Genomic DNA, 13,047 nt, shown 5'->3' on the forward strand with positions numbered 1-13,047 from the left:
GCTGCATGCAGCAGCAGACTGTATAACAAGAAAAAATCATTGTATTTTGGTTGTGCTGCCCAATTTAGTCCTGCACTCCCCATTCACTTTGTGTTCCTGATCCCTTACTTTCCTTGAGCTGGAGGGTGCTGGGACAGCACAGCTCCTGGATGCTTACACAGCAGAGGCTGTGGGTTCATAATGTAGGGGCTGTGCAACACTGCAGAAACTCTGCAAACCAGTGACAGGCACATGGTACTTTTCCTGCAAGGCTTCCTAATGCGAAATACATGGGGGTGATTCCAGGTGAGTGTGGACTTCCCTGGACTCCCCTGCTTCATCTCTTGAAAGTTTCCCATTGCATTCAAAGTAATTACTTGTAATGCAAGATAGCAATGACACCTTGCATCTGGTCAAGGGTAACAGTAGAGAAATGCTGGCAGCATGAGCTAGGGAGGTGTAAAGGGGCTGATAGACAAGGGGCTGCTGGTAGGAGATGTTGGGTTGGTTATGTGGGAAGAGCAGGTCAAGTAGTGATTGCCAGGCAAAAAAGTGTTCAGTGTGCATATGTCATGGGCATGTGTGTGCTTGGGATCAAGAACAATGATGCCATGAAATAAGTTGGTTCAGACGGATTAACCTTCAATAGAAATGCTGAAGCTTTAATTCTTTCACTGTCCAGTTAGTCAGAAAATGTTACTGTTCAGGATTAATTCTGGTTTTGGAACATCCCTCATGTTCTTTTATTGTATTTTCTCTCTTGCTCTTCTTCCCCTTCCCTTTTTGGTGGAAATCAAGTGACTTTTGGAAAGCTGAAAGTAAATCCAAGTAAATACTGCAAGTACTTTCACAGATACTAGTTTGAAGATTGAAATTGCTTTGGCTGTCCTCTCTCTATGGATTTGCCACCTCTGAATATTGTAGCAAATTAGTTCACTGCTAAAATGTATATAAACAGCTTACTGTGAATTACCCAGTGCTACTGAACAGTGATATATGAGGAGCAAAAGCTTTCCAGCTTATTGATGGGAATAAATAAATGCAGGTAATAGCAGCTTTCTGTTGGAGAATTTTAGTTTAAAAAGTTCTACATCTTCCATTATTGTTTTACATAGGACATACAGGAAAAACAACAGCACCTTGTATACCAGTTTAATCATGTTTTATGAATAGCTGTACCCTCAAAAAAAAAAAAAGGAGGGAGGGGGGATAGGGGAGCTATCCTGAAGCACTGACTGAGGTCACGAAAGGAAATGGAAAATTAGAGCAATATTATATCTAGCTAAATCCTGAGGGTATTGTGGTGTTTTATAAGATCTGATCTGAATCACTTCTAGTTAGTTTGTTTCTTACAAAAGCAGACAGCAGAAACAGAAGATGCTGGTTAATTCTTCCTTTACAATATAAATTTTGCTACTGTTGTATTTCTGGATGAGTTTGTGGAAATGAGTGGCAATGCCAGAATTTGGCACTGGTTAAATGGCTTTCATCCAAGCTTCCTAGAAAAAGGTCTTCTTGACCTATTCAATACTCATCTGTACAGTTTCTTGCTAATCTAGATATGGCTGCATGTGAAAACCTTGCCAGTGATTCTCAATCTTCAAATGCAGAAAGATCTGCTAGTTCAGTGTTCCCAGATTAGTTACACCAGCTAACAGTTTAGTCTCTAAAAGTGGAAAGACATGAGGAATTTTTTTCACTTTCTTGCTTCTTCACTGGTGTTTCTATTTTTTGGGTGCTCTGGAATCTCACTAAATATGTTTCTGGCATTTTGCTCAGAATATTTAATGAATTGTTCTCTTAAAGGATAGTTTTTAACTTGTTCATTACTCACCAGTTGATGAATATTTATGTTTTAAAATTTCATGTATGTATTCACAAACTTAGTGGGCCTTAGTCATTTCATGTTATTTCTTCTAATTAGAAGTGAACTTTGTGTGATCACTCACAGACCATATGGTACTGTTTTTGCTGTCTGAATAGCTTCTGCAATCTCTTGTGTGATCACGTTTACACTTGCACTTCTCTCAAATGTACATATGAATAAACCATGTGTTTTCCTGAAGGCTTTTGTCTACCTGAGTGTTTGCACATACTGTTGGTCCTGATGTTTGCCCTGTTATGCTTCTTTCAAGGAACAACAGGCCTGAAAACAAACAAGAAACTAGAGTAAGTTATTTCCTTGGGTTAAGCCCAAGCAAAACTATAATGTAAGGGCCAGCTTTCAAATAGGTAGAAATGTCCCAATACAATTTCTGTCTAAGCTTTTAAACTGCTATATTAAATAGTGCTATTTTTTTTTGGGGGGGGGAAGTCTGTGTAATTTTGTAAATAAAAATACTTCTCCCATTTTGTTTAACATGATTATTTCATCTCAATACAAAACATAGAGAGCATAAACCTGCTTTTCAAATAGAAACGTAAAAGATCATCTTAGTGGCCTTCCTGTGGACTCTGTTCAACAGATCCTGTGTGCTTATGTTGGGGGCCCCAGAGCTGAACACAGTACTCCAGGTGGGGTCTCATGAGAGCAGAGTGGAGTAGAGGGGGAGAATCACCACCCTCAACCTGGTGGTCACATTCCTTTTGATGCAGCCCAGGATACGATTGGCTTTCTACGCTGCGAGCGCACACTGCCAGGTCATGTTGAGCTTCTCATCAAACAATACACCCAAGTCCTTCTCTTCAGGGCTGTTTGCAGTCTAGTCCCCATGCAGCTTGTCTTAGTGGTTGGGATTGCCCCAAACCAAGTGCAGAACCTTGCACTTGGCCTTATTAAACTTCATGAGTATCATCAGCAAACTTAGTGAGGGTGCACTTCATCCAGTGCCCATGTCACCAGCAGAGATGTTGAAAAGCACCAGTACCAGTGAGGAATGCAACTCATCACTGGTCTCCACTTGGACATCAAGCTGTTTGGCACAACTCTCCAGCCAATTCCTCATCCATGGAGTGTGTTATCTGTCAAATCCATCTCTTTCCAGTTTAGAGACAATGTTGTGCAGGACAGTAGCAAATGCTTCGTACAAGTCCAGGCAGATAACGTCGATTGCTCTTCCCTTATCTACCAGTGTTGTAACCCTGTTGTAGAAGGCCACCAAATTGGTCAGGTATGATTTGCCTTTAGTGGAGCCATGTTGGCTGTCAGTAATCACTTCCTTATTTTCCATATGCTTTAGCATAGTTTCCAGGAGCATTTGCTCCATGATCTTGCTGGTCACAGAGTTGGGACTCACTGACCTTTAATTCCAAGTGTCTTACTTTTTTCCCTTTAAAAAAAAAAAAAAAGGCTGGATCTCATAATGGACTTGTGTGCCTTCAGATTCCTTAGTCTCAGATTTGGTCTTCTCCAGTGGGTGGTTCATCATTCTCCCAGTCCCTATCTTCTGTGATTTCAGTGGTGTGTCTGGAGCAATTGCTGGTGAAAACTGAGGGAGGAAAAAACCAACAGTATCTCAGCCTTCTCTCTATCCTGGGAAAACCAGGCCTCCTGTTTCCTTCTGCAGGGCCTTATGCATTTGATGTTCCTGGTCCGGTGTGCTGTACCAGACCCCCACTGTTATGTTACCTCTCCCTGCACTCCCTTTAGTCCTGACCTGTAAGCTCTTGGTCAGCTCCTTAGATGGAGCTCCATGCACTCCAACTGGTTATTGATACAGAGGGCAACACCCTGCCTTTATCTCTCCTGCCTGTTTTTTTCTGAAGAGCCTGTATCCTTCCATTCCAACACTCCAATCATAGGAGTCATCCCACCATGTGTCTGTGATGTCAATAAGGTTGTAGCCCTGCAGGTATGTGAACATCTGTGTCTCCTTTATTCCCTATGCTACATGTGTTTGTTTGGAGGTCTTTAAGTTGGGCTCCTAATGAAGCAGACTTGGGCTGGAGGGGCTGGAATTCCTTTTTGCTGCTCTTCAGGTGCTCTCCTGCTGACCTGTGATCTGTCTAGGCTCTGGGCATCTTTTGCTCATACTGGCATAAAACTGGTAGGAGTGGGATGGATTGAGGTTCTCCTTCTCTAATACCTTTAGTTTAAAGCCTTTTCAACAACTTGGCAACCCTATGACCAAAGATGCTTTTTTCTTCCCTAGCAGATTGGCCCCCAGTAGGCCAGTTGTTCCAAGGTACCATTCTCAATCTGTGTTTTCCTGGAAACAATTAACAGACAGTGAAGAGTGTAAGGAAAACTTAATAAATATTTCCCAAGTATATTCTTGCTATATGGTAATGTCAGGACAGTTCTTAATGTTATTAGTATTCCATTTAGTATCAATTTGTATGAGTAATTATTCTTTACTGTTGAAGTGTTTTATAAAGGAAAAAATCTGTTTATCTTGTGTTACTGTGCTTTGCAAAAACTAGAAAAGTTATAAAATCTTGATAGAACTAAGGGAAGTAATGTAGTCTTACAAATGTGAGTCATTTATATTGATATCAAGTATATTGATAGGATTTTATAAACCTTACTGGTTACTTGCAAGGTATGCCTGTAATGGCCACTTCCTTGCTGGGTTTTCATGACATACTAGGCTTTGAGATTGCACTGTTAAATATTTCCCATTTCATTTCATGTGGAAAATGTCTTGCTTATGTCTTCTTTTTCTTTGTGAAAGCATGCATTTGTTTTAAACCCGAGTTCCACATATCTTACTGCAAAACCAGCGGGTTTATGCTATTTTCAAAGCTGATAAGAAAATGTAGCAGAGACAGTTACAGCATCAAACACCCAAATTACTAATAGGCTAATGGCTGAACAGATAAATAAGTTGTTCTGTTCAGTCTGGACGTCAGCACAGCAGCAGCTGAACAGGATGCTGATTCAGATAGTCATTACCACTTGCAGAAAAAGAATTCGTTGCTATACATTACTGGTACTTGGTCTTCCTTCCTGTGGCATAAGAGAAATCTTTGTGTGTGGATCTCACCTTCTAGGGAGAACAAAACATTTGCAGAAGAAAGCAACATAACTATGGAGATCAAGATGATTACATCTTGTTTTGTTTGCTTCTGAGAATGTACAGACTGTTCTTAATCAGGGTGTCCAGGACACCAGCTCATCATGTCTGAGCCTGAATGAAGAGTTGATGAGCTTGACATTGAATTCAACTAGCCGTGTCAGTGGTTTCTAGAGAAGAGGAGTTCGTACTGTAATGCTGCTGAATCAGCAGCTTTTAGTGGGGAAAAAGCCCTGTTCACATTGAAGTGGGGAGGAGAGGGGAATGGGAAACAGCAGCAGTGTCCCACAGTGACTGTGGAACTTGCAGCATCCAGGCAGGAAGAAGGACAGGAGACAATTTACAGCAGGAAAGGCTAAAAACAAATTGGTAATAAAAAGCTAAATGTTGTCTGAACTTCTGTAGCAATTTTACACCCAGCTGCACTTGTAGCAGGGAAACTGCCATTAAAAATAATTCCCTTCCTTTCAAACCTTGCAATCCAAATTTTGTCTAAGGAAGAATACTGTGAGGGAATGAAGCCATTAAAGGCAGGAAGCCTAGCTAGGGTGTCAAAATCTACATCCTGATTGCAAGGAAGATCTGACTGCAACAGAGCCAGTAAAAAAACATTCCTTCTGGAGCCCAGTATGAGTTTAGTGTAGCAAGAGGGATGCATTCATTGCACAGACCAAATGTTTTCTGTTTTCAAATGAAAACTGTTTCAGGTGAGGATGTGAAAACAGGGATTCTGTCCTGACTGATCTGACAAGCATTTCCTACCAAGGAGTTTCTCTTAGTTCTTTTTGTCTTTTTTAATACTTTTTGTCTTTTGGATTAGACTCTTCTCTTGCTTTTCCTTTCTTAGCAAGAAAAGCATCTCATCTTTTCCCATTTTCAATGCTCTTACTCTTTCTACATCTAGTCATATTTTTTATCACTTCTTTCAGCTTCTCATCACACTCTTCTTGCATTTGTACATCAAGCAGTTAATCCAGTCAGACAATCCTGGAGAGTTTCTGAGAGATGAGAGGACTGGAGTTCTGCGGACAGCAGTAATGTCCTTCTATTTTTGTGACTGATTTTTTTGGAGGGTTGAACTTCTCAGAACGTGGAAACCAGTCAGGTTGCATCTCAAATATGAGCTTATACACCACCTCATCAGTCTGTAATGCTGTGTTCAAAATATGTCTTTATTTAAGGGTCTTGACAGGATAGCAATGCTCTGGTCCTGCAGAGATAAATTTGTTAATCAGTATGTGAGGATGAGTGGAGCCTGTCTTGCTCCTCATACATCTTTCTTCCCTGAAACTACCTTTACTTATACCTTTGCATGATAAAAAGTACCGTGCAAAGCTATAAATACCATGTCTGTAAGAATGGAAACTTGAGGGCAGGGTAAAGAAGATGGCATGGAATAGCACCACCTGGTGACGCCTTTCATGGTAACTGCTGTTTAGTGGACTAGAACAAGCTTCATCTTTCCTGTTCTGTTACCAATACAGCTCAGACCCGTTAAACAAAACGATTGATTTCTACCTGCTGTTCTCAGGACATGGGCTGCTTGTATTAGCAGCTCCACGAATTGCTTTCAACTCTGCTCATTAGAGGAGCATTGTGGAAATACCAGCCACACAGTGGTTCCTGTGCATAATTTCTCACAGCTTTCTTCTCTTGCCTATCCCATCCTATTATCATTCTGGATAATGCCAGGGTTTTTTTTTTCTTAATATTAAGACACATGGACAGGTGTAGATTATATAAGGTAGAGTGAAAATGAGTAGTTCATGCTGCTTATTTATGCAGTTAAGATGGTGATTTGGCAGTTCCATTACTTTCACATCATCTGTAATATGTATTATTATCATAGCCTATAATTCAGATGCCCTGTCGTTTGAAGTTGAACTTTATTATCTGAGCTGTCGGCATGCTTATTTCCTAGTACACTTGATAGATTTCATAATCATCGCGTAGTGCTCAAAATTTTTTAGTCAGTTGTCAGCCTGCAAGAATTAACATGGTAGAGGCTGTTATGAGCAGGCTGTTGCAGTTTCTGGAATCTTCAGTAATGATGGAGTGCAGATGAAAGTAAATGTTACCATTTCCAGAATTCAGAGACCTTTTTGTGGTCAGAACTATCAATCTCAGAGTTTTCTGTATGACAAAAAGCAAAACCAGAAAGAGTTCAGACTGTATCTTAAATAAATGCATCCCATAAATGGGCACAGTTTGGTTTTTTTTCCTCAAATGTCTGATACTCTTTGAATAGCAGCAGCAAGAAAAAGGTGTAGGGCTGAAACTGAAATGCTGCATGTTGGGAGTCCAGGTTTCTGTCTGAGTTGATAGTCTGAGATGACAGTCATCTGTAGAATTTATTCAAGGAGCTGTATGCAGTTTGCTTCCTCTGCCTGCTCAAGCCAGCCAAATTCCTCTTGACCGAGTGAAGTAGCCAGAATAATATTTGCATTTGTGCCAGTTAATGTAGGTTAATCAGGTACTGAGATTGTAAACTAATCTGTGGAGAGCCTCAGTGATCTTTGCAAACTACAGGTATTGCAGAAATGCTGCAGACTTTCTCTATTGATACTGTGAATGACTTCTACAGACTTGAGATGGAATAGGGGATGTTCTTGGGGCAGTCTTCTGTTTAGATCTTGACTAGAGCTTTGGAAAATTTGATGTATTCTTATCTGATGACAAGGTGTCCCATGCAGTTTTCAGAGACACACATTTCTTAGGACAAGGCTTTATGAATTTGGTAGCTCTCAGATGGTGTCCATGTAGAATTTGCACTGATGTTGAATGCTTATAAGTATGTATTGCACTGTTAAGTCTTGGCGTGTCATATTAAAATGTGCATGGGTAGCATGGAAAATAATGTGACTGAGGGTGATGCAGTACCAGGGCACCGAGGGCCTGCATCACATGTAGGAGTGGGTAGAGGGTGTTGAACAAGTCACCTTCTACATGTTGCCTATTAATTTGTATAACATTTTCACAGCAGGAGGCTGATGCAGTTTAATAACACCAGCCTCTCTCTATCTAGGCTCTTGTGAAATAGAATTTAATAATAAATTTTCAATTCAAATGTCAAGTTTGATTAAATATGGAGATTATATTTGATATATCCAGAAGATGGAGATAACCACAAATTGTTATCATTATCACTTGCTGTGTAAGTTTCCTCCACTGACATACAGCCTTTGTGCTCTTGGCATTAGTGTCTTACCCTTTAAGTTTTATATTAATATGTTTTAATTCTCAGCAAAGTCAAGAAAGGAATAATTCAAACTATAATTAGTTTCTATGAAACAAAAGCTCATTTGTGTTTGTGATTTGCAATGAGCCTGTTTTTAATCTCTTATGTCACTATCAAAGAAGCATGGAGTTCTCAGTAACTTTGCTCCCAAAACATTGTGTATTGGCAGTACCAGGTACGTCTATGTAAAACGTTCAACCACTTGCCCCAGTAATTTCAATTAATTATCTTTATTATTCTAATAGTTGGTATTTTTCTCTTGGTGCACTTTAGTTTCCTTTTTTTTTTTTCTTTTTCTCTGATTGAGGAGAATACTTTATCTTTCATATCTGTAGCATTTAGTTGCTCTGATAGTAAAGAATACAGTACAGAAGAGAAGGTTTTTCCACTACAAATACTGCTTGTGGATCGTCAGACAGCAGGAGATCAGCAGTTTCCCTTTGGCTTCTGCTGTCAGGAAGTGTGCATTTGCCCTGTGCAGTGCTTACTGCTACACACTGATGTTCTTATGGTTCCTTGCCATACTGGTTCTTAAGAATGCAAAACCAAAGCACATTAAATTTTGCCCTTCCTATCCAATGTACATATAGCATCAGGTACTATCCAAGGAGGTACACAGAGGAAGTAGACTGTCTTGATCTATCCTTAGAGAGAAATTCCTCATTGTGCTTGTTCAGTCTCAACCTGCTCTCCTTACCTGTGGGTTTTTTGCCATTCCCTATATTGAGTATTGTTTGGTAGATGCACTTTAAACTTATTTTTCAAGACCTAGGCATTTCATAAATGAAGAAATTATTTTGAGAGAGAGCCTTTGACATTGTAAAGCAAGTAATGACTGCCAGCTTATTTGGCTTTTCTCCCCTTTACACCCCAGATAAACTGACTAACTGTAGCACATGCACTGGCAGAAAAGCATTAGGACCAAGTCTCTTCTCAAGACCAAATGCATCTACTGTCTTTGCTGCAGCCACTCAAGTCCATGCCAGTACTGCAGCCCAAACTTGGGACTTCTCTGCAGGGCAGGCCTGAACACGTGTGCTATGTGTCATGTGCCCACACTCCCCTTTGCCATCAGGGGTACATGGGGCTGAGTGTGTTCCAGCCCCAATCCCAAGGAACCACCTGAGCTTAGTGCTTAAACAAGCAGAAATGTGGTTGTAAAGGTTTGGCTTTGGGAGCACACCAAAAGGTTTGGGTAGAGAGAGGATGTCCTCTTCTGTGCTTTTACCTGTCTCTTAATGGCAGTGTCAACCTTGTCTCCTCTTTTCCCAGGTGTGCCAATGCTGTTTGTTATCCTCTGGGGAACTGTCAAGTACCTTTATGAAGATGAGGGGTTGGTTTAGTTCTGATTTTTCTAGCTGTCTCATTTGTGCTGTATGTGTGCATCAGCAGATTGTTGTTTGCTTTCTGTTCGGTGTGGTTTGCTTTGGCAATGTGCTGAAACCTCACATAATTGCTTCTGTTTTGTCTGAAGGTCTTGCATAACATTTCAGAAAGGAGCATATGTTTGTTTCTGATCAGAATTTTCTGCATGTCTGAATGAATCTATCCTTTTGCAGGTCAAGAAAAGGTATGTTTTGTTTTTCTGTAGTTACAGTATCAACAGTAGAAGTCATTGTACCCAGCCAAGACCACTTCTGATACTGTGCCTTTGGCAGTAGCCTTTGCAGTTATGCTTCAGAGGAAGGCAAAAACCTCCCACAGGATTCTGCCTGTGATTTATAGTGGTTAGCATATGCCTAGCAGCAGAGTTGTGATTGCTTGTTCTTGTTTAAGCTTCTATTATTTAAGTCTTCTTAAAATAAAGGTACATTCTCCTGTCTGCTTACGTTAATCTTGCTAAAGTCCACTATACCGCACACATGACTGCTGCAAGAGACAAAATACTTTTCGTCCATACTGGCTAATCTGAAAGCTCACCTTTATAAATGCTTTATGTACCAAATAGCATTGTAGTTTGTTGCAGTTTAAAAAACAAGCAAAAACCCAAATAACCAAAGAAAAAAAAAAAGAAAAAAAAACCCAAAAAACAAAAAGGGAGGAAAGTGGCTTCCTCTTCTCAGTGATTGTGACTGCCAGGAAATATTTGGGTGGCTTTCTTTGTAATGAAATAAATAACTTTATGCTATTTCCTTTTTAGTTTAAATGTACTATTTATTGGGTCTTCTTCTTACTCAAACAACCCAACCGGCGCTTTTGTAGAGGATCATTTTAATTTTTTGGGGGTAAGGTGGGGGGGTGGGTCCTTTTTCCTTTCCTCTCTCAATGCAATCATTGTGGGAGACATGGTATAATGTGAAAATTCAGAGCCAGCTCCAGACTGCTTTCTGTTGTTTGTGAGTATTATGAACTGGGTTTTTTTTTAGTGCCTTTCATAGTACAGAACCAGTGAAGTCAAAACTGCCTTTTCCTTGCTTAAGCAATGCTAGGATTTTCTGATTTTCTTTTTCAAGGTTGACTTTATAATATTCTATAGCAAGATTGTGGCCTTACTGATGTAGTGCAAGTTTTGTTAAAAATATCAGAATAGGTATAGAGAACATGCAGCCTTTGAACAGTCCATGTTCCATGGTCGTTATCTTCCCACTGATGTAGAAAATGTATTCAAAGCACTCATGCTGAGCCTTTTACATTATGCGGTGCTCAAATCTAATTTATGTTTTCTACTAAGGAAAACTGTCACTCACTGCCTTCAGCGGACCTTAAAAGGGGCAATTTTGCGCCTTATTGAATTTTCTAAATCTTGTATAAATATTTGTAAAATACAGCAATAAATAACCACATGCAGCAGCGTCTCTGAAAGACAAGATTTCTGTGCCTTGGGCAGGCGTTTGCTTGAGCAGCCAGGGATATCTTTCATGATGTTTGCCATAGCACTGTCACCAGGGGTGTGCAGGAGGCTGTAAATTTCATTTGTGACTTACCTACTTCCCTGGTTATGAGGAATAACTGGAAGTAAATGTGGTCAGGGCTGGGAATCTGAGGCAGTCCTGTGAATGTAGCCATTTGAATGAAGGACTGAAGCCTGCAAGACTTACTAGCAGGCTGGCTCCTTTCCTTATGTGTATGTGCAAGTGTAAACTCCTTTAGAAAGCAATGTGTTCAAAAGTAAGCTGTTGAAAAAGACTAAGACTTCGTCTCCATTAAAGGTAAAATGAAAGGCAAGCTGTGCTTCTTAGTTATTGGGCTGTGCCTAAAGAGCTGATACTTACACATTGTTATTTCTATCTGCAATTAATTATGGGAACAAGAGAGCCCACAGTCTTTTTTTAAAAAATTGAGCCACTCAGCTGTAACTTTTCAAGGTAAAAATTCAGTGGCTTCATTTTTAAGAAAAGAATACCAGGTTGGTAAGCAAAGGCAGAAATTTCCCAGTAGCATTTATTTCACTGGACCAATTCCCCACAGCTCTGAGGCTATTAATTGCCAAGCATCTTTTGAGTGGTGCTGAGCAAACTGCAGGGCTAGATCCCAAACACAATAGATGTTGATAAATTTATCAGTGTGGCTATCCCAGAAAGCACAAATGGACAAGATATCATGCACAAATCTATCAGTTTAATTTTCTGGACACTTTCATAGCAATGATACTTTATTGGGCTGTAATGGTATTTTTATTACACTTATTTATGTAAATATGAAAGTAGCAAAAACTGCTCTGTGCTACAGGAGGCAAATTAATACAGACAGAAACGTAGCAGAGTTAATGTAAAGAATAATTTCTCAGCTTCTGTCATTATCAGAAAATGTTAAAATTGCCTCTGCTTCTACTGCAGCTAGTGAGAAAATTAGAACTTCACTTCCAGCCATGCCTATTATCCTGCCTGTCTTGAGGGGTTCAAATAAAATTAATTAAAAGGCTTCATGAAACTGGCTCCCAGTCACATGTACCACTTAAGAAGTTCTTCTGTTACTCTGATTCCAGTTCAGGTATGCGGACTATACACAGTATGCATACCTTCTGTCTCCAGTATTTAAAATACAATTGAACTGTAGGTTTTGGAGCTACTGTTTGCAATAATATGTTTGTTACATGCATTAAACTGAAATTAAAAGCAAAAATTAAATCCTGAGCCCTTCTCAGCCTTGCAGTGCCTGCCAGGGAATATGGAATTGCCATCACCAAGCTGCTTTGTTTTCCTCTCTAGGATGTGAGCGCATGGATTGCTACCATGTGCATCATGGTTTGCTAGTTTCTTTCAAGTCGACTGTCCCATTATAAGGCTGGGGAAGGTTTGCTCTCCACAAACATCACCCAAGCTGAAGTTTCTTAGTCCTGTTAAGAAACCTTAAGGAAAATTGATCATATTTATGTTTTGCAAGATGAGATTTGGAGATGAAGAGAAACTTGTTTTGCGAAGGAACTTACGTTTTCTGTTGTGCTGTTGCATACTTTGTTTTACAGACTGTGTAGCTCAGAAACTTGCTAGCTTTACTGATGTAAGATGCTAGCTTTTTGAGTAATACTGACCAATATGGCAAGAGGCTAACAAAGTTATTTCATAAAAATATTAAGAATGTTGCTGCTGCAGCAGGAAGTGAAATGGCATGTGAACACTGCCCCAACACCTAGACCCATCATACGATCAAGGGAGCAGGCTGTGGCCAAGAATCTAAAAATCTGAAATGAGACATACAGGGAGAATGAAGCATGCAGCATATTAGTTACTTGGCAGAGGGCTCAGCTGGCCAACAAAAGTTGGGAACTATTGTTCCCATCTTTGATTTTACTTGCTTATAACATTTAGAACTCCATTTGGGCCTGAAATCTGTAGATATACTCTGGAGTATACTGCCTTAATTGCTTTCTCCTGGGTGAAATTAGTAGGTCCTTTTCGAAAATAAGGACGGATAAAATAGATGACTGATTTAAGA

General features: G+C 39.9%; 1 protein-coding gene across 1 annotated transcript in view; it reads left to right on the forward strand.

Moving 5' to 3' along the window:
* The window catches only part of GLP1R (glucagon like peptide 1 receptor), an 84,106-nt gene that overhangs the window by 59,158 nt on the left and 11,901 nt on the right, over nucleotides 1-13,047 (forward strand). The window contains exon 8 of the mRNA XM_005145325.4: nucleotides 9,445-9,505. Within this exon, the coding sequence (XP_005145382.2) occupies nucleotides 9,445-9,505 (61 nt within the window). The remainder of the gene's footprint in view (nucleotides 1-9,444; nucleotides 9,506-13,047) is intronic.

The sequence above is a fragment of the Melopsittacus undulatus genome, chromosome 3, assembly GCF_012275295.1.
Source record: "Melopsittacus undulatus isolate bMelUnd1 chromosome 3, bMelUnd1.mat.Z, whole genome shotgun sequence".
NCBI lineage: Eukaryota > Metazoa > Chordata > Aves > Psittaciformes > Psittaculidae > Melopsittacus > Melopsittacus undulatus.